Source organism: Hevea brasiliensis, chromosome 7 (assembly GCF_030052815.1).
Source record: "Hevea brasiliensis isolate MT/VB/25A 57/8 chromosome 7, ASM3005281v1, whole genome shotgun sequence".
Taxonomy (NCBI): Eukaryota; Viridiplantae; Streptophyta; class Magnoliopsida; order Malpighiales; family Euphorbiaceae; genus Hevea; species Hevea brasiliensis.
Genome location: NC_079499.1, coordinates 1,356,312 through 1,378,634, shown reverse-complemented (window position 1 = coordinate 1,378,634; position 22,323 = coordinate 1,356,312). Strand labels below are relative to the sequence as shown.

At 36.4% G+C, this 22,323-nt stretch overlaps 2 protein-coding genes and 1 non-coding gene across 6 annotated transcripts in view; 1 reads left to right on the top strand and 2 right to left on the bottom strand.

Moving 5' to 3' along the window:
- Positions 1-282: 282 nt before the first annotated feature.
- Positions 283-18,619, top strand: LOC110638160 (uncharacterized). Of its 3 annotated transcripts, none has more exons than XM_058149584.1 (3): positions 283-580; positions 684-833; positions 13,858-18,619. In XM_058149584.1, exon 3 carries the CDS (start codon positions 15,464-15,466, stop codon positions 16,874-16,876), a length of 1,413 nt encoding a protein of 470 aa, XP_058005567.1. In that variant the 5' UTR covers positions 283-580; positions 684-833; positions 13,858-15,463; the 3' UTR covers positions 16,877-18,619. The 3 variants fall into 3 exon arrangements, with proteins under 3 accessions (XP_058005567.1, XP_058005565.1, XP_058005566.1); XM_058149582.1 differs by having other exon boundaries at positions 666-833; XM_058149583.1 differs by having other exon boundaries at positions 283-833.
- LOC110638157 (MADS-box protein FLOWERING LOCUS C) overlaps positions 9,591-22,323 on the bottom strand; it is a 38,409-nt gene continuing 25,676 nt past the window's right edge. Inside the window, exons 2-7 of one of the 2 annotated variants that reach the window (XM_058149585.1) lie at positions 12,816-12,894; positions 12,549-12,614; positions 12,355-12,450; positions 10,851-10,892; positions 10,242-10,283; positions 9,591-10,130 (exon numbers count right to left, since the gene is read on the bottom strand). In XM_058149585.1, the coding sequence (XP_058005568.1) occupies positions 10,023-10,130; positions 10,242-10,283; positions 10,851-10,892; positions 12,355-12,450; positions 12,549-12,614; positions 12,816-12,894 (433 nt within the window). In that variant the 3' untranslated portion in view covers positions 9,591-10,022. Of the gene's footprint in view, positions 10,131-10,241; positions 10,284-10,850; positions 10,893-12,354; positions 12,455-12,548; positions 12,615-12,815; positions 12,909-22,323 lie in introns of both variants that reach the window. The other variant, XM_021788609.2, reaches the window with a different exon arrangement.
- On the bottom strand, positions 16,007-16,113 carry LOC131181904 (small nucleolar RNA R71). Its single transcript, XR_009150378.1, has one exon. It is a non-coding gene; the product is annotated as a small nucleolar RNA R71 (small nucleolar RNA).

Sequence of the window (22,323 nt, the reverse complement as noted above, 5' to 3'; positions counted from 1 at the left end):
ATTGCATTCAACTAAGCATTTTCTGGAACAGATGTTAAAATGTTAATGCCTGCCAGTAAATAATACACACGTACCTGCATCCACCATTCCACTTGGCCATCCCACAGAGGCAGAAGTTCACAGTACTCCAAAGGAACGATAAGCAATAAAAGACACTTGGCCAACTGGCTTTTATTTATAGAATAAGAATAAGACACCTGAAGCTTTCGCATGCGCGTCGCCAGTGAACGACTTGATTGTGCATAACCTTTTCGTTTGCCTTCTCAGCGGTGTCTCTTTTTTTTTTTTTTTGTTAGGGTTGAATAGAATGAACGATGCCTTGATCACTAGCCTAAAAATAAACCGATGTATCCTCTCTTTTTAACCCATATCCCAGACCAAGCTTTTTATTATTATTATTATTATGTTAGCTTCCTCGCCATTGCTTGTTCGAAGTAGAAAGCAATAATAAAATCAAATGAAAATAGGTATGTTTTAGTTTCTACACGCTAGCATGTTCTTTTCCCTTCATCTTTCAGGGTTGGTAAGGCAAATTAACCTTGGTCAGACCACTGATCCGTTCGACATAGAAGAAATTCTGGTACGTTTATATGAAAAGAGGATTTCATGCTATATTTAGTAAAATACTATTTTCTTCAATAGCGATGAGATTTAGCTTTGTTTAGCTTTGTTGTGCATCGGAGGAGAAGCGTAAGGTGATTTCGTGTAAACGCGAGGGAAACCTAGCAGGGAGGAATTATAATTTGAAGGCGGCAGCTTAGGATGCTTTAAAAGCTGCCTCAAAAAACTAGTTGAATGGGTAGAAATTATGGTTTGCAACTTCAGCCAACTAGGTATGATTTGCCCACACTTTTTTTTTACTTTTAATTTTATTTGGTTTCAGTTGTAACTTGAGTTAAAAGCTTAAATTACATTGCTCTTATTGTTTCTATTGATTCAAACACCAGAGCTACTCATTCTGTTTGATTTAGCTGTTGAGAGCAATCATTAACCATTCAACCCCAATTAATGTGAATTAAAAGATCTTTAAAATATTTACGAGCATACTATTTTTCACTATTATCAATAAAATATTCATCAATTATAAATTTAAAGTTATACTATACATCAATCTCATTACATCTAACTACATTAGTAAATACATTACTTAATTCTCTCAGTCTTTCTCTAGATATAATTCAATATTTACTACTCTAACTACTATACTATAATAAGAGTGTCTTCAACTATATGGACAATAGCCCTTTCACCCATAACAATAATTTTTTCATAATTTTATGTCCTTTCTCCACCTTAAACTGAAATCTTTTCCCTTCATGGGACTGCAACGGACCAGAGCTCTTAATCAATGGGCAAAGTCAAATCCTCAGTAATGGGCAAAATCACATTCTTCAATGGACAAAACCACTCTTCATGGATAAAGTCAAATTAATCTCTCCACGATACTTCCATTTATAATGCTAGTCCCTCAACCTTAATCTAATTAGCAATTTTATTCAATTTAAGAATAACACTAATAGAAATTCTGCATAATATAGAAAATATTCCTCCATTCTATTAAGGAATATTTATCTAGGTAAAGAGTCTTTCAAATCAACTAGGAATTTTGAATAATAAATTTAAGAATCTACACCTTGATACAAAATCTATTAACTATTGCATACCTCAAATTCTTAGGTATCATTAATTCATCAAATTTTTATGCTTAAGCTTGAACATTTCAAATATTAACTCTTTAATCTTCATCTTGAACGTAACTTGCTTTTTTCTTCGAAAGAAAAACCTTCCCTTTATTAACTTTCTTAATTTTACATTAAGAGTTTCACCGTAAATTCAACTCTTCACCACCTTCAACTTGCACACTATTATTGTATGTGTCTTCATGTTACAGCAGTCAACTGAATTTACCAAGATCATCCTCATGCACTGATACCAATTATTGTGTAATGTGTACACTACAAAGAAACAAAATAAACACAAAATACTAATATTTACATGATTCACCCTATTAACATAGGATTACGTCCACTGACATTTTATCTTTCCCTATCATCAATAAAATATTCATCCATTACAAGCTCAAAACTAAACTAACTATCAACCCAATTACACCAAAGAGAGCTCACAGTACATCAAATTGCTCATAGCAAAATATATTAGTTAGTCCTATCAATCTCCTCTAAACATAACTCAATATATTTAATACTCTAACTATTACACCTAATGGTGTCTTCAACAATATAGGCAAAAGTCTTATCACCAATGGACAAGAATTCATTCGTCTTGAATTTTATCTCCTTTCTCCACTTTAAGCCAAAGCTTTTTTCCCTTCATGGGCTGCAATGACCAAGAGCCCCTCATCAATGGGTAAAATCAAATCCTCAGCAATTGTTAAAACCACTTCTTCAATAGGTGTCGACACCATATTTTGGTCGATCTCCGAAATCAATAAACTTTGAAATCGATCCCCATCACCAAGTCTCCATTCGTTTCCGATCTCTCTTCATAGGGATCTAAAACCGACACCAAGTCTCCTTGCCAGACGATCACATTTCCGATCTCTCTTTATAGGGATCTAAAACCAACATCAAGTCTCCTTGCCAAACGATCATATTTCCGATCTCTCTCCAAAGAAACCGAACCAATACCAAGTTTCCGTATCGCTTAAATCCTTACCGATCTCTTGAACCAATTATTAAGTCTCTTGGCTAGTTAATCACATTTCCGATCTCTCGTCAAACGAAATCAAACAAACATTAGGTCTTCGTGCCATCCAGTTTTATATCCGATCTCCCTTTTAAAATTTTATGGATAATCGTTTAACAAAGTTAAGGTTTTAATCCGGTTTAATGATGCTTCCGATCTTAAGTGTTCAAATCAGGTTTCCAATTTTAATAATCTTAAGTCCCGTTCGAGGTTTGTTCTCAGCCGATCTCATGCTTACAATGTTTTTCCGACCTCTTATACTTGGATTAATAATCACTTTTAAGTTTGATGTTCTAATTAGTTCAGACAGTCAGACGCTTGTACAATTTAGATTCGTTCCGATCTCATCAAGTCATTGAACAAAAGAAAGAACTTTATTTCATTTCAAAATAAAAAAATACAAGTCATTCGGCTGGAGGATCACCCCTAGCATGTTCTACATTTTGTTCACCCTCTCTATCACCCTCAGCCTCCTCCTCGCTATCCTCTTCGTCTTGGGGAGCCAGGTCCACCATCCAGGAAAAGTCCTCCTCAAGATAACGCTTCTTGAGCTCAGCCAAAAGGTACCCGTGGGCGTTCACATAAGCATCGGCCTCCCTCATCACTGCCTCTTCTTCTTTCGCTTTAAGTTCTGCAGTGAGGCGAGCGACATCAGCAGCTCGGAGCGCCCGAGCTTCTTCAAGAACATGAGCCTTGCTTGGCCAATTTATCCTCATAGAATTTCATCCGCCCCTCAATTTCAGCTATATATTCTCGGGCGGATGAAAGTTGAGCTCGAGCGAAAGCCGCTTCCTGACCCACCTTTTGGATCTCCTGCTTTAAATGATGAGCCTTTTCCCAGACGATATGTTGGTTCACCAAACTCTCCATGCTAAGGCTCATAGTCTAGGTCAGGATATCATCAAGACTGTTCGGGGTTAGCCTATTCCGATCTTCCTGAAGGCAGATGGAGGCTCCCAAAACCTTAGCCAAACCCGGATTCTCTCGAAAAGTTCAGTTTTTCTCCAAGGAGTGAATCAAGACCTGAGCGCCGCGGGAGAGCGTCCTCGAAGTGGGTTGGGAAGGACCCCCTTCCGCACTCGAAGCAACTGAAGGAGGTGCTGGCGGCTCTTCTTGTAGAGGAGGAGACCGAACCACTTCTACTTCAGGGATCGGCTGTCCCAAGGGTCGGGACGAACCTCCCTGCATCTCCCCTAGGTCGTGCCTTGGCGTCTGAGAGGCCTCGGTGCGCTTCATCTCTCGCACTTTTCTGGAGACCTCTCTCTTCCGCTTTCGGCTCTCCTTGGAAGCCTCGCCGCTCGCCATGCCTGCATAAAGAAAAAGTCAGTGAGTTCGCTAAGGCCCAAAGATCAGAGATATAGAAAGTACCGAGGCCGAGGTCAGAGAGCAGAAGCTCGCGTTCTTCGCCGGTAATCAACTGCATTGTCCAATGATGCAGTTCGGCTGTCACCGCATCTATACAGGAGAACTTCTGAGTGGCCGCCTGATCCTTCAGCTCCATCACCATTATGCCCTCTTCCCAATTCAGGGTGATGCGCTTCAGAAGTGAGGGGCCTAGATGCAGCCAGCTATGTGGGAAACCCTCAAAACCGTTCGGAATCTTGCTCCTCAGAATAAAAAAGCGGTTCTTCCAATTCTGCAGTGAGGAAGGTAGGTCGGTAAAAAGCCCACAATGCGGCTTCGCCTGAAAGAACCAATACTCATCGTCCTTTCGACGAGTCAGCCTATGTAGCTCGGCGAACACCTTCGCTGTTGGACTGAGTCCCTTAGCTCGGCAGAGGCCTCTGAAGGATACTAGGATCCGCCATGAGTTCGGATGTACTTGAGCTACACATACTTGGTGGAATTTCAGAACTTCCTTGAAGAAGTCATCGAGAGGAAACCGCAGCCCGGCTTTTAATTGTTCTTCGTATATCATGATCATATCATTTTCTTCGAAGAAATGATCGGCTCGGAGATCGCCATGGCATCTGATAAGTTCGTATGAATCGGGCTGAAGGTTATATTCTTGGCTAAACGTTTGCAGATCGGTTTCTTGAAAGATTGACGGCAGCTCATCCACGGGAAGGTTTTCTCTCCCTGAGGGATGCGTTCGTCTTAAGGGTCCCGCTTGACTACGAGCTGAAACGGAGGTCATGGGAGGATCAGATCGCCCGCTTGGTCCGACCACCTCAACTTCATAGGACGACCACGAGACATGAACGAAAGGGGGGCTCGCCGCTCTCTGACCCTCGTCACCGCTCATTTTCAAAGAAAAGAGAAAATTTAAACTAAAAGAAAGATCAAAACTCTTATCGAAGTGTGATCGGTGTCGAAAGAACTTGAAAAAACGAGAGAATTTTGGAATCACTCGTGAGATGTTAAAAATGACATAAGAGAGCAACTGGCTGACCCATCCCCTATTTATACCAGTCTGAGCATTTAATGCTCACAGTGCCCCAAGCGGCGCATCGGTTAATGGGATTCGCCAGCTTTTTCTGACACGTCTCAGGAATATTCTGGAAACTCCATAATTAAATAAGGGGAGATCGGCTAGTTAAAGATCGGCGAATTAAGGTAGATGTTCAGAATTACAAATCGGCTAAAGGCTATTCAGTTAGGAATCGGATCGGATAAACACACTTAGAGATCAGAAAATAATCAATGCAATAATAATAAAATGATAATTGGAAAAATGAAATCTCATTTCCAAAAGGTCAGATTACATCATTTGGGCGATCTCAAGAGATCGGATTACATTAAAGGTCAGATCACATCATCTGGGAGATCTCTGGAGATCAGATTACATTAAAGGTCAGATTACATCATTTGGGCGATATCTAGAGATCAGCGGTACATCCTACCTAGTAAAGACCTATGTCAAAGCCTAGTCTCGTGGCTGAATCAAAAGAAGTGTTTGATCAGGAAACCAGCCATCGACATCGGATAGATGTACAGCTCAGATGGGGTGACTATGACTCTCATTAAGATAAGAGAGGTCGTCGTCAATGTTATCGCTCGGAATCGAGCCGCGGTCGGGACACCCGATGTGGTGAGGAGCCAAGTGAACTTTGAAGGGCAGTCACCAATGATAAGAGGGAAATTAGCAGTCTTCTCGCCCGAAATCGATTCGCCGATTAGATCGATCGACCGATTTGAGATCAACACGATCAACATTCTCGATCTGGATCGGTAAATTAGTCCGGTTCTCTCTCTGTCATCAGAGGTGGCCATCGTGATTTTCTGATCACCAGGATCGTAAATTTTCAGTTGGTAAACCAAGGGAACAGTCAGAAAAAGATAAAAAACAGCTACTATGGCCGGATTGTGGCCGGAGCGGCTAGAATAGGAAAAGTGAGAAAGAAAGAGGAGAAAATGAAATGCGGAAGGATTTCTCGTTAAGGGTACATACAGAGAAGGTCTGAGCATTTATTGCTAGCAGAAAACGAAGCGGATGCCTCGAAAACCGAAGGAATAAATGCTTTGACTGAACCGGCCCGGATAAAGGAGAAGACTCAGGAATGGGAGAGATCGGGAGAGGGGGCCCGGCATGAGAGATCGGAAAAAGATCGTATTAGAAAGGTCGGAAGGAATGGGAGATCGAAAAGCAAGAAGAGAATAAGACAACTTCCAATAACTGTCGTCATAATCAGAGCCGAGGTAGTTAAAGTATTGCAGACGAGATCAAATCTCCACCGCACGCCTCATATGCAAAATCGCCCACATTACTGACAGGTGCCAGGACATGTCATGACAGTCCTGTACATCTCGATCTCCAACGTTGATCTAACTTGTAAGGACGAGTCCAGAGCCCTTGGATCAAAGAGAAGACGACAAGACCGGCACCTTTTATTCCCAGCCCTCGGATCTCCCTTGACAAGAAAATTTTGAGCCGTCAGATTAGAAAAGAGAAAGGAAAAATATTTTGAAAAAGATCTCAGCCGTTCATTTTGATTCTCTTTAATTCCCAAGCATCAGATTATGTCCTTTAAAATCCAAACATTCCATCTCCCTCAAAGAAAATCCTGACCCTTCATTGGGAGCACCCGGTCCCTATAAATGCCTGCATGAAAACTGTTGAAGGGGAAGGACGAAAAAAGGGTGGTGATTATAGTGGAAAGGCTCTGAAAATCGATTCAGTTTTGCTACTCTGCTATTTTTAATCTTTCAACATAGAAAAGAACTTCAGAAATCAATTTTCTAAAGTATTTTCTCTGAAGGAGTATTGGACACTGGAACTCTTTATTTTCAGTTTGTTCATTGCTCTGCGATATCCCCCCCTCTTAGTTTCAGTTTCGTTGTCATCACTTTTATATCCACTTTTATTTTCCAAGCTCAATCTCATTCAAACCTGGTTATTGTCATTCCGGCTCGACTGCACTCTAACTTGGTATTCTTCATTTCAAAGCAAGCATTAGTCCCCAGATTATTAGCATGCAACTCTACAACATTCGTGACTCCATAGTTCAATAGGTTCAACTCCCTACAGGTGAGTGTCTGAACCGTTTCCCTATCCAGTGTTTGTTTTTATTTTCTTTATTTTCATGCTCGTAACTTTCGTCAAGTTTATCTTATGTTAAAAGGCCCTACGTAGGTGGTTATTCTCTTGAGTTTATCTTTTGATACATTAGTTCATGTTATTTATTTGTTCTTAGTCTTTATTATCTCCTAATATAGGCGTTCTGGTTATGGGCAACGTGTAGGTAGTTTGATAAAACGTTGGTAGCTATATCTTAACATGAGAGTTTCCTTAAAATAATTAAAGTTCGGATAATAAATCAGAGAAAATTATGAAGTCGAACCACTAAACTGGCTCAAGAAGATGACTGGGTAAGGTGGGGAGTCGGAGTAAAATCGAATCTCAGACTAGCAAACGAAATAGGGCGAGTATTGCCTGCCGAAAGGTACTGATGAGGCGATCACATAGGAGATCGGTAAAAATTCAGTCTGGTATCCCCTATCTAGTCACAAGGTACTAATGAGTTAAAAGAAGCCTAATCCGGGTTCCCAGTGTCTTCGCATGCCAGAACCCTTAGCCTAAGGTCCTCGCGCGATACAATCTTAACTAAATTTCAAGAGGTTGGGAGAGAGTTCTTACTTGATCCTCGTCCAAACCAAATAGGAGATCGGAGGAGAGTTCTTATCCGAGATCCTTTATCAAAACTCTAAAATTGCATATTAAAAGAGATCGGAGGAGAGTTCTTATCCGATTTTTAATTAAAATTTTTAAGAAATGCTTAAAGAGATCGGAGGAGAGTTCTGATCCGATTCTCAATTAAAAGTTTTAATAAATATTAAAAGAGATCGGAGGAGAGTTCTTATCCGATCTTCAATCAAAATTTTTAATAAATATTAAAAGAGATCGGAGGAGAGTTCTTATCCGATTCTCAACCAAAATTTTAATAAAAATTAAAAGAGATCGGAGGAGAGTTCTTATCCGATTCTCAACCAAATTTTAATAAATACTAAAAGAGATCGGAGGAGAGTTCTTATCCGATTCTCAATCTAAAATTGCATATTAAAAGAGATCGGAGGAGAGTTCTTATCCGATTCTCAACCAAAATTTTAATAAATATGTGGAGATCGGAGGAGAGTTCTTATCTGATTCTCAACCAAAATTTTAATAAATATGTAGAGATCGGAGGAGAGTTCTTATCCGAGATCCTTCATTCAAACTTTAAATAAATTATCCCCAGAGATCGGGAAAAGCCTTTACCCGGATCTTCTCAAATCCAAACTAAAATAGCACAATATGCAAAGTAACCCCCTAAACAAAAACTGATACTCAACACCAACTCACTAAGGGTCGTCTCATGTACTTATGTATTTGGGTAACCCGAAATAGTGAAAAATTAAATATTCCCTTTTATCAAAGGGATTAACATCTTCATTCTAACCCCCCTAACTATCGATTTTAATTTGTAAAGAGCATAATGTTAAATCTGTTTGCCCTAATATGGGGACGAGGCGGGGTGCCTAACACCTTACCCGCCCGTATACGGACCCCGAACCTAGAATCTCTGTTTTCGAAGTGGTTTCATTTTAATTTATTTTCACAAATGGTTTTCTTTAATTTCTCTCAAAATTAAAGTGGCGACTCCTCACTCTTTCCCACTTCGGTGAGTGTTCGTCCAGGCGACCGCAAAATACATTGCAACAATAGGCAAAACCACTATCTATAGGCAAAACTACTTTCCGTAGGCAAAATCAAATTAATTTCTCAACAATACTTCTATTTAAAGTATTAGTTTCTTAACCCTAATCTAATTAGGAACCTCACTGAATTCAAAAATAACACTAACATAGGAGTTCTATATAATATAATAAATATTCAGTCATTCTATTGAGGAATATTTTTCCCACTCAAATTAGGAAAAAGTCTTCCAAATCAAATAGGATTTTAGATCGTGAATCTAACAAGCTTAATGGTAATAAAGATATAGAATTATTACCCTCATTTACAAGCAAGTTGAGTGATTCTTTGACATGATATTAGAGCCTCTTTAGATTAAAAGGTTCAGAGCTTAAATCCTAAACATTCCTATTTATCAGTTGAATATTTCAACATAAAGTAAAAATCTGGCCATTACTTGAATAGTTCAGCACAAGGTAAGGTAAGGCAGTGAGTTCATGTAAAACTATTTTTCATCTTAAATTGAGAATCCTTGGCACTAAGTTCATATATCCTTAGAAGAGCTCAGATTACACGCAAGGCAGATTTATACTTGCACTGAAATTGCAATCTCATAAATTTCATCATCATGATAATCAACATCTTTGTGTTCTCTCAAATTAATCCCAACAGCTCATGTCTGAAAATCATATGCGTAAATTCTGTTACACATACATCAGTCAATATATGCGACAGTTCTAATTAACGAGAAATAATATGTACATACAGAAAATCAATAAAAACCAGAACTTGCAATTTATTAACAAATATGTCTTGCAGATACTTCTAAAATTTATTGGATATCTTGATAAGTCATCATAACATAATATCCAAATGAGTACAAGCACCTGCAATTTATTAACTACTACGTCTTCCACAATCTTCTAAAATTTACTGGATATCTTGATGAATCATCAAAACATAATGCCATGTCATACAACCATAGATCACAGACTTGGATCAAAGAAGGTGGAGCCAAAGAGGTACTTAATAAGACAACCGACCAAATCACTGGACAGATAACTTGACAACAAGAAAAAGAAGTCTACCTGTTAGGCATATGCGGCATATGCATGCTTGGAAATTGATAAGGTCTAGAGGCCCTACAATTCCTATCACCGTTAATTCAAGCCTTGCAGGCAATATAATGCTTTCTTCTAGATGATCAGTGAAGTAAACTTAGAGTTGTTTGTTCTGAAGCATGAACCAAATGGAGGTTTTGGGGGCTTCTGAGCCTTTTCATCATGCCAACATCATTCTCTATTGCTTCAATCTGTGAGTAACAGGTAATATAATAATGTCAGTGATTCAGTTTTTCTGGGACCTTGCTGAATGTGATACTCTTTAACTAAAGAAGCATACTCTTTCATTTCCATATTCTTACCTCCCTCTCTAGAAGTCCATTTTCCTCTTTCAGCATAATTTCCTGTTAAGAGTATTATCATGTAGAACAATCCAACATAAATTATCCTTCAGTATTTAATTATATCAATACTCATAAAATTGTGAAGAACCAAAATGTTCCTTCATTTATTTCTTCACTATTCATTAATTAAGAAAAACTTAGTACTTCTAAATTGTTAAATAGCAACAGTGTGATTATAGCGCAGCCCTAATTAAAGAAAAAAAAAAATTACATTTTGGTATGATATTTGATATACCAATAAAGTACTACAAGTGATTTTTGGTTTGATTTCCCTTACTTCCATACAGCCTTCAATAAAGGATTATGAGAGATTGAGGAGTTAGGATACCATAACATGGAAGCAGCATTAGGAACTTCTCTATCACAGTATCTTTTGGTTTTCCAATCTAACGAGAGCTAAAGTTAGAAGAACACTTCTTAAGTCGACAAACATGCAACTTTCTATGTCAGGAATTGCAGGGGAAATTTTTCTTGCAATTTTGTACTAGGAGGTCAAACTTTTTGATTCAGTTACAGGTGAAAGGGGAGACCTCAAAATTTTAAGCAGGGTTTAAATTAATTGCATACCTTCTTGTGGAGAACCTTTATAGACTCCAACATCAGTTCTGTCTGCAAGAAAATTTATGCAATGAGAAAAGCAGTTTAACTATATGCAATTGAACTCGATGAAAGCAACCAGAAAAATAGTCAAATTTTGTTCTAGAAAGAGAGATGCAACGGAAAAATTGAAACTTCTACACCAGACAATTCTTGCAAAATATTTGGCTAAAGAAAATCAGAAATAAAATGGAAAAAAAAAAATCTATCATCGTGCTGCAAGTGGCAGGTCCACTGTAGGTGTTCATCAAATTGAAAAAACCAAATGCCATCTAATGCATTTGTTTACTTTAGATAATTAGATGAAGGCACAGATTTTGCAAGTATTACTTACAATATTAGCTACCCAAGTCAATTTCATCTATTGTTTGGATTTTTGGTTATCGATGTCCCTCATGTGCCAATTTGGCCACAATGTAGCATTTGTTCTAATATCATTTGGCAGGAAACTCTACCCAATATGTTGAACTGTTACGGAGAAATCTGCCTAAGAGATCTACAAAAAAAGGCTTGAAATTTCAAAGCAATGGCAGCAATAAAAATGATACTAAAATAAGAATATCTTATATTTTCAGATGAGTGGTCTTCACGATAGCCACATTGAGTTGCAAATTGATAGAGGCTGTCATTATGTAGAAATTATATGATCAAAAGTATGAACAAGAAAGATGCAGACCAGTAGGTAGCCTAAATAATAGATGCAAAATACGTCCATTCCTATTTTTAGAGGTTGCATTGGTCTTGTTTACCAATTTACAAAGTAGTTGCTGCTGCTAGCTCCATTGTCTATTAAGTCATTTTGCATATCTATATATGCCTATAAAACATAGGATTAAACACTTGTCGAGTTAGAATAATAAAATGAACATAGCTCAAAGCAAGGTGTTATTTTCTGAGATAGACCAACTTAGTCTTAGATGTTAAAGGCTGCAACAGTTGTATTATATCTTATGAGTTATGCCATATATATTCTCTTGATTTTAAGATGGAACACAGTTTTCGTTTCCTACAAACCATAAAAATCCAGGGACTTTAAGACGTGGGAGATGATAGTATGGCAGCAGACATTTTGATATATTATATATTTTACCTGCTTTCTTGTTCTCAACATATGAAGTTGATGCTGCTTCTTAAAGCCATCTATAGTAAAGGTTGCAAAGCATACTCTAGAATATGGGACTATACTAGTCAATTTCCAACAAAATCATGATAGTTTTAAAACCAGGGGTTTTATTTTCTAGCCTTGGTCAAAAATCACCTGTTAAGCTTGATTCTCTCAATTATGAGTGGGTCCATAGGCAAATTGTATGTCATGGTAAATAAGCACAGTATGGATTGATGAGTGGAACCGATATAACTATTTATGTGGATATTCAATAATGCCGATGGTAATAGGCAGCTGCATATATACAGTTTAATGCAGACATGGTGTATAACACAAATTTGAGGTATCACTAGAAGTAGCATAACAAACCTTTCTAGCTCTGGTTTGTGTCAGTGCAGCATCAAAGTGATTTTCCAATTTGATAAGATCGGTCAAGCTAAGGTGCTCACGATTTGGACCCTCAAGCTGCCTGTGTCAACATAATTTACAGTCAATCAACTACTTGTTTTATGCGTTTACCTTATAGCATCCAGAAACAGACAAATATAAAGGAGTTTGAATACTTGCATTTCAACTATTTGCAGTAGCTCTGCATATGACTTAAATCTTGAAAAATCCACTTGAAGGATCTGTGTAAAATATATCCAGCAAGTAGTAGATAATATATAATAAATCACAAGGGAAAGATCAAGACACAGGAAATTTTAGGAGTTTACAAAGCATAAAGCCATTTAAAGTCTATTTTTGCATAAATTTTTTTCCATATGGAAATAATTTTTAGTCCTCAAATTACTTGATAGACTAACTTCCTTGTGCTGAAAGTTTGTTACCTTTCTATCATTAGCACCTTTGAAAGAAGCAGTTTCCCCTTCAAGATGCCTCTCGTATTCTTCGAGAATCTTGTCCAAACTGAGTCATAAGAACTAACAACATGAACTTTATTAATTGAAACACAAAATCCTTGTAAAATATATTTATTAAGCCCCTCTACTATAGAATATGTAGATAAGAATTTGGCAAATGATAATGGACTAAGTTCAACACCAATGACCACAAGATGCATAACATAAGGAAAAGCTAAAAGAAATATTCATGAACGATATTCGCCAATTATTGAAAACAATTCAAGCTTTGCTGATCCGCACATTCTTTAACTGTTCGTAACGCCAACTAAGGGTCTGGACCTTTCTTACTTTTCTAATCAAATTATTTAAGAGTGGATATCTTTTATTTTTGAATAGCTAGCTAAATTATTTAGAAGTTTTATGAATTGACTAAGAATGAGAATTAGAGTTACAAGTATTAGCATCAAATGATATTCTGTAAATATCTTGCTATTGAGGATATAAAGACAAAATAAAAGTAGCAAACTTGATTGAGCTCAGTTCAGGTAAGTTACAGGATGAAGCATGCAACATATACCACCCCATCGTATCTTTTTTTTTTTTTTTTAATTTCTATTTTTATTTTGAATATGTTTCTTCTTTTGACAAAAATTATAGTGGAGTTTGAACTTAGTGAATTAGGATTTCCTTATATAGCAAGGAGCTGTTTTGTGAAATTTATATATAGAAGCTTTTGTGGCCTTTTGCCTAGTAACCCGAAGAAAAATTTGAAGGGAAAGGGCTTTTGGCATTTACACATTTTAAGGCTGAATAGTAGTTTGTAAATAGTGATTTGTTAATGAATATTGGGAAGCTCTTGCATATTACGAGGATTGTTGCACTCATTTCATATAGGCATTTTAGGGTAGTTTTGTATCCATTTTGCCCTTATATTTTAGTATATTTTATGTTTTTACCTTTATTTTAGCTTATTTGTTAATTTTAATTAGTTTATATTTAATTTTTGTAATTTTATTATTTTTAATAGTTTTTTGCGGCAAATTAAGGGTCAATGAGTGCATTAGAAAGTGATTTGAAGAAATTTGGTGCTCCTTGAGCATGGAGGAAAGTTAAAGAAATCAAGCATTGAAAGAACAAGTTAACCGAAATTTATTTGAGACTTTGCTTATGATGTTGCTTAAGATCCTGTTAGAGATCCTGCTTAAGGTAAGCAGCAGTGCTTAAGGTGCAGTACAGGTCAAGTTGAAAGTCAAGCATAAGCAGAAAAACTCATTTTATTCCAAACCTGCCGAGATTTGCTGAGGGTCTGCTTAACCTTAAGCAGACAGTGCAACCAAAGGCTGAAATTTGCTGAAGAAGCTGCTTAGGGTTAAGCAGTACCCTAAGCAGACTGTCCAGAAAGTGAATAATGCTGCTGACTTGGATAATTTTACACCATTTCCTATCCACTCCTTGACTCTTATCTATTTTTTTGGCAACCTTTGGGACTATATAAAAACATAATTTTCTAGCTTTTGCCACAAGAGGAAACGGGAAGAAACAAAGAAAAGAAAAAAATTATAAATAGAAAGAGGAGGACGCCATTTTTCTGAGGGAGGAGCTGCTGCAATCATCTTTGGGAGCTCCAGAAATCAGAGTTTTGGGTTTTTCTACCTGTGTTTTTCTATTTTTAGTCCTCTTATCATGTTTTTCTTTACTTTTCCATCAATCTTTCTTGTAAATACCAATATGAGTGAATAAACTCTTTGGATTTCAGAGTTAGGAAATATATTTTAGATTAATTTATGGATTTGGACTAGGTATTTTCATATTTTATATAAATATGAGTTTTGATTCCTTCCTTGTGTGCTTGTTTTACTTGCCTAATGTTGGTACCCATTGAGTATTGTGTTAATCTTTGATTGAAGGACCGAAAGGTGAAATTCATTGATAGATAATCAAGGATTGGAGCTTAAAATTACTTAGATTTAGAAATAAACTAGGGTTTTAAGAGGAATTAATGATTGATTACAAAACTTAATTGATTTTAAATTAATCAAATACCGTACGAAAGTAGGTTTGGTTATTTTAGAACACACTTTAGTTTGCTTGAATAAGATATCAAAGGAATTTAGAATCAATCACATTCAAACTCTATTTTCTCTTAAAATTGAAATATTCAAGACAAATCTCAATTAATTTATGCATAAACCCCCAACTCTGAAATCACTTTAAACATAATTAGACTTTGATTTAAATTACCCGTTATTAATTTAGTTCAATTGCATTTAGATTTAGAATTTATTTGCTTGCTCTTTACCCATTCTAATTAGATTAATCAATTTACTTTGCTCATTTACGTTTACCATTTATTCACCAATTATTAGCCCAAATAATCGCTTCATTCATAGTTTGGTACTCAAACGACAAATCCTCGTAGGAACGATACTTGATTCATCATTCTATTACTTGAGACGACCTATACACTTGCGAATTCGTGCAACAAGTTTTTGGCCCTGTTGCCGGGGATTTGATTTTTGTTTGATATTGAACGATTGTTTGTTTAGTTAATTTGGGCATTTCATTTTATTTTATTTTCTTTTACCATTTTACTTTGAGAATTTGTTTATATTGTTTTTCAAATACTTTATTTTATGAGAAGGACAAAAAGTGAAGAAATCAATTTATTATTTAATCCAGAAATAGAAAAGACAACAAGAGTTTTAAGAGCAGAATCTAAGAGGAGAAAAGCTGAATTTAAAGCTCAACAACAAGAAGAAAGAGCACAAGAGCAAGAGCAATTACATGAAGAAATGGCCAATAACAATAACAACCGCTCTGTGAAGGATCACGCCTATCTTAACATTGGGGATTTCATGTCAAGTATCACAAGACCAAGAGTAGAAGCTAATAATTTTGAATTAAAGCCTGCACTCTGTCAGATGGTACAACAATCACAATTTGGGGAAAGTCCAAGTGAAAGTCCACATGTGCATCTATCACACTTTATTGAGATCAGTGATATGTTGAAGATAAATGGAGTTTCTAATGATGCAATTCGACTCAGATTATTTCCTTTTTATTTGAAGGACCGAGCTAAAGAGTGGTTACATTCTTTGCCACCGGGTTCTATCACAACATGGGATGAACTTTCTCAAGCATTTTTAGCTCAATATTTTCCACCAAGCAAGACAGTTAAGCTAAGAAATAAGCTGACTTCTTTCAAACCTAGAGATGATGAGAGCTTATATGAAGCATGGGAGAGGTACAAGGATTTGCAAAGGAGATGTCCACATCATGGGATTCCTAAGTCGATGCTTGTTCAACACTTTTACAATGGAGTTTCACCAACTATTAGAAGTACAATTGATGCATCTTCTGGAGGTGATCTTATGGAGAAATCTGAAGATGAAGCTTTTTCTGCTTTAGATAAAATTGCTTATAACAATTACCAATGGAGTTGTGAGAGGAATGAGATCAAGAAACCAGCTCGTATGTTCGAGCTTGATGCTATGAATATGATTAATGCTAAGTTTGATGTTTTGACAAGGAAGATGGACAAGCTAAGCATGAAAGTAAATTCTTCAGTTGGAGCTTCACGTAATTTAGTAGATGTTGGAGCTGCAAATGTCAATTGTGCAACTGATTTTTCTACATTTAGTCAAGATTTTTCAAGTGAGCAAGTAGATTATGTGGGGAACTACAATCAAAGACCAGGTGGTAACCCATTTTCTGCAACTTATGATCCAGCATGGAGAAACCACCCCAATTTCTCTTGGGGAGGTAGACAAGGACAACACCAAAATTTTCAGCAACCTTCTGGGTATCAACAACATCAGAATTTTCAACAGAATATATGTCCTCCTCTTGGAATTCCCAAACCTCAAAATGGGCCTGCTCCACCACAACCACAACAATCTCCACCACAAAAAGCACAACCAGACAAGACAGCTAGATTGGAAACTATGATTGAGACTCTATTAGTGAGCCATCAAAGTCAACCAGAAATGATTTCTCAATTAGCATCTAAAGTGGATCAAATGGCAAAACACACAACAAGATGTTAGAGAATTAAATAGCTCAACAGGCTAGCTCTTCAAATAGTAAAGCTTTTGGGAAGCTTCCTAGCCAACCTGAGAATCCAAGGGAGCAGTGCAATGCTGTTACTTTAAGAAGTGGAAAGGTAATGAGGGAAGAACACGAAATTGAAGTAAAGTTGAAAGAAAAGAAAGATGAGTGTGAGAGTGAATCCACTTCAACTAAAACTAAAGCTAATAAGGAAGCAAATGAAGAGAAAAAAGATAAGAAGAAAATAGAAGAGAAATATGTGCCTCCTGCACTGTACAAGCTACCATTGCCCTTTCCTCAGAGGTTTCAGAAAGCACAATTAGATAACCAGTTTGGGAAATTCCTTAAAGTTTTGAAGAAGTTGTATATCAACATTCTATTCACCGATGTCATTTCTCAAATGCCTTCTTATGCTAAGTTTTTGAGGGAGATTTTATCAAATAAAAGAAGGTTGGAAGATTATGAAACTGTTGCACTTACTGAGGAGTGCAGTGCTATATTGCAGAACAAGCTCCCACCTAAGCTGAAAGATCCTAGAAGTTTTTCCATACCATGTCACATTGGAGAAACAAGTATTGAGAGAGCATTATGTGACTTGGGGACTAGTGTTAGCTTGATGCCGCTTTCCATATGTGAGAAGTTAAAGGTTGGAGATCTAAAGCCCACAACTATTTCTTTGCAGTTAGCTGACAGATCTATAAAGTATCTAGTTGGGATTTTAGAGAATGTGCCATTAAAAGTTGGAAAGTTTTTCATTCGAAAGTTTTTCATTCTAGTGGATTTTATTGTACTAGAGATGGAGGAGGATGTAAGAACGCCCATCATACTTGGAAGGCCATTTTTAGCCACTGCAGGAGCTAATATAGATGTAAAGAATGGGAAATTGAAGTTGACAGTTGGGGTGGAGGAAATAGAGTTTAATTTATTCCAACATTCCAAGAAACCAGCTATGATGAATTCTTGTTATAGGGTAGATGTTATAGAGCATGATGCTGAAACTGAAGTTACTAAACTAGAGGAAAATCAAGCTATTCCAATGCAATGCAATCAGCATAAAGTGCGAAAGAAAAAGTCAGCTTCACCACCTCATTTGATTAACAATGAAGCTTCGAAAGTTAAGCTCAAGCCTCCATCAAAATCACTCAAAAGAGGAGATTCATATAAAGTTTGTAAGAATAATCTTCAAGATATAGTTGGGATTCTGAATAAAGCAACAAGTATTTTCACATATAATAGGAAAAAGTTGAAGTATAAATTCATTTCAACACCTGTTGTGAAGGGAGGTAATATTTTCCAATTCCAACCACCATGAGCTTTGAAAAGAAGGTCAAGCTTAAAACCTTAAACAAGCGCTTATTAGGAGACAAGTCAAGCGTATCCTTTTATAGTTTATTAATTTTCTATTTCATCTCATTTTAGTTTTTACCCTCATTAAACTCAAAAGTGATATTTGTTTATTTTTTGTAGGTTATTCACGAAGATTGGGCAAATTGAGACTTGTAGCAAAGAAAGGACGAATTGAGAGGGAGCAAGTATAAAGCAAATTCATGCATTTATCTAGTCCCTGTGAACAATAACACTTTTAAACTTGTGCTAAATTGTTGATATTGAAATCTACTTGATAGCACATGTTTAATTTTACGTCTTGTGTAAATTTTGTGAAATGCAACTTGAATGAGGATCAATTTTGATATTTAGGACTAATGTGAACTTTATTAAAGTGTAAAAATGGTGTTTGTTAAGTTTTACCTTTTAGTGTATATATAATTTTTGTAATTTGTTAGAATTTGCATGTTTTTGTTTGAGTTACTGTTTATGTTATTGTTCACGCTACTGTTCATGCTACTTGAGAAGTCAATTTCTATGTCTTTTCTGCAATTTTTGAATGCTTGGAACTTGTCTCAAATGCTACTGAAAATGTGCTTTGGGTATAAACTTAGGAATAAGACCATTTCATTAAGTTTGCAAAGGATAATCACAATTTGTGCCTAATTTGAGCTAATTACCACATGCTTGTATCATGCTTGATAAGTTTATGAGAGATGATGAGCTTAAATTCTTCAATTTTGTGGTGTTAATGTTTTGTGGTGTTAATGTGTATTTGGTAATTGCTAAGAGTCATGATAGCATTTGCACTATTTTTGGAAAGTAAAATCACAATTTTTCCCAAAACCTGTAGAAATTTGCTGATGATGTTGCTTACCCTAAGCTGTACCCTATGCAAATTCTGCTTAACCCTAAGCAAATTTGTGCTTGACCCTAAGCAACACCAGAATCGTTAGTTCAGCAATTGCTGCATGCTTTTCCTAAACTGTACCCTATGTAAATTCTGCTTAACCCTAAGCAAATTTATGCAGACCCTAAGCATTACCCAGAATCTTTAACTTCAGCAATTGGTACATGCTTAACCTAAGCAACTACCCAATGCAAGTCATGCTTAACCTTAAGTAATTTTGTGCTTACCTCAGCAAAATACCTTGTAGCACTAGTAGACCCACCAACAGCAAGCTGAACAACAGTAAAGCCTTGACAGCAAAGCTTGAACAGTAGCAGTAGTTTAGTACTAGTTTTAGTTCTTCAATTGAGTTTTAGTTTCTGTTTTAGGTTTATTTTGTAATCTGTTTATTTTAATTTTCAAACTTTAGTAATAGTTGCAATACTTTGTTAATTAGCTTTTATGATTATATTTGCATTCATTTCCTTTAGTTTAGCTTATTTTATTTTATCTTCTGATATAGATATAGTTATTCTATGAATGCTTTTTGATTTAATTCTTGATTTAACTGTTAGATCTTATTTCATTACACTTTTTCATCTTCTTGCACATTATTTTTGTACTTTATCTTTTATTCAGTCCTAATTTTGTTGATATTGATGAATTGCATAATTTACTTTGAGTTGCATATGTTTAACATCATTTTGAGGTAACAGCTTACCCTTCTACTATTTATGCTTATGGTATGTTGCCAATGCTTATGCTTTTGCTTACCCTATGCAACAGGTTAAGCAACATCTTAAGCAGTGTAAATTCATACATTTGGAATACTTTTTCACATTTTTCTCTCTAAAGCTTCATTGTTAATATCATTTTGAGCTAATTTTCGAATTCTTGCGCTTATATTGATTTAATCCCCAACTAAATTCAACTCAACTCAACTAAGCCTTTATCCCAAAAATTTGAGATTGGCTATATGGATTCACTTTCTCCGCTCTAAACGATTTTGAGTTAAATCCTCAAAAATGTGTAATGCTTCTAGGTCATGTTGTACTACTCTACTCCAAGTCAATTTAAGTCTACCCCTTTTTTTTTTTTCTATCCTCTAACCTAATGTGCTCTATTTGTCTAACTAGAGCCTCCGTATGTCTTCGCTTCACATGACCAAACCACCTCAATCTCCCTTCTCTCAATTTATCCTCAATTGGCACCACTCTTACCTTTTCTCTAATACTCTCATTACGAACTTTATCTAGTCTAGTATGGTCGTCATCCACCTTAACAATCTCATCTCTGCAACTCTTATCTTAGACGCATACGACTCCTTCAGTTCCCAACACTCACTACCATATAACATAGCCGGTCGTATGACTGTACGGTAAAATTTTCCTTTCAACTTATTGGGAATCTTGCGATCACATAAAACTCCCGTAGCACGTCTCCACTTCAACCATCCAGCTTTAATCCTATGACTAACATCCTCCTCACATCCCCCATCTACTTGAAGGACTGAGCCGAGATATTTAAAGCGATTACTTTGGGACAGTACCACTCCATCCAAACTAACTCCTTCTCTATCACTAGTTTGGCCTTCACTGAACTTGCAATGCATATATTCCGTCTTCATTCTACTTAACTTAAAGCCCTTTGACTCTAGAGTACTTCTCCAAAGCTCTAGCTTTCTATTGACTCGTTCTCGCGTCTCATCTATCAGAACAATATCATTCGCAAACATCATGCACCAAGGAATACTCTCTTATATATATTTCGTTAATTCATCTAAAACTAATGTAAAAAGGTAGGGGCTTATAGCTGATCCTTGGTGTAATCGAATTGAGATCGGAAAATCTCTTGTGTCCCCTCCGACTGTGCGTACAATAGTAGTTGCTCCTTCAAACATATCTTTCAACACTTATATGTACCTAATAGATACTCTCTTTTGTTCTAATACACTCCATAAGATATCTCTTGGAACACTATCATAAGCCTTCTCCAAATCAATAAAAACCATGTGCAAATCTTTCTTCACATTTCTATATTTCTCCATCAAACTTCTAATGAGAAAGATCGCTTCCATAGTTGAACGACCGGGCATGAAGCCAAATTGAGAAATAGAAGTATCATGATGTAGTCGATGCTCCACAACTTTCTCCCACAACTTCATAGTATGGCTCATGAGTTTAATTCCCCTGTAGTTTGAGCAACTCTGTATGTCTCCCTTATTTTTAAAAATAGGTACTAAACTACTCCTCCTCCATTCATCATTGATTTTAGAATCTTATTAAATAATTTAGTTAACTATGCCACTCCCATATCTCCCAAACACTTCCACACTTCAATTGGTATTCCATCGAGTCCACAGGCTTTACCCACTTTTATTCTCTTAAGTGCTTCTTTTACTTCTAAAGATCTAATCCTTCTAGTATAATTCACATTCTTTTCTATTGTTCTATAGTCTACATTCACGCTATTACCATTTTGACTATTATTAAAGAGATCATTAAAATAATTTCTCCATCTTTCTTTAATGTCCTCATCTTTCACCAACACTTTTCCTTCTTTATCCTTAATGCACCTAACTTGATTGAGATCTTGACATTTCCTTTCCCTCCTCCTTGCTAATTTATAAATATATTTTTCTCCTTCTTTAGTTTCAAGTTTCTCATATAACTTTTTAAAGGCCTGTGCTCTTGCTTAACTAACTGCCTTTTTTGCCTCTTTCTTTACTATCTTGTACTGTTCATATGCCTAATTATTATCACATTTAGGTAATTTCTCATACCATTCCCTTTTTCTCTTCACTGCCTTTTGTACTTCCTCATTCCACCACCATCTCTCTTTTGAGGGTGGTCCATGTCCTTTAGACTCTCCAAGTACTTTTCTAGCTACTTCTCTAATCTTTGATGCCATCTGTATCCACATATCATTGGCCTCCATATCCAGCTTCCATGCTTCGGACTCGAGAAGCTCATTTATGAACTTCACTTGCTTTACTCCTTTGAACTCCCACCACTTTGTACGAGCTACACTATTTCTTCTGACCTTACTTGAATTGTTCCTAAACTTGACATCCAAGACCACTAACCGATGTTGACTTGTTAAAGCCTCTCCTGGAATAACCTTACAATCCTTGCATAGAGCTCTATTTGTCTTCCTGGTTAAGAGGAAGTCGATTTGGTTCTATGTTGCCCACTTTTGAAAGTTACTAAATATGACTCTTTTTTTATAAAG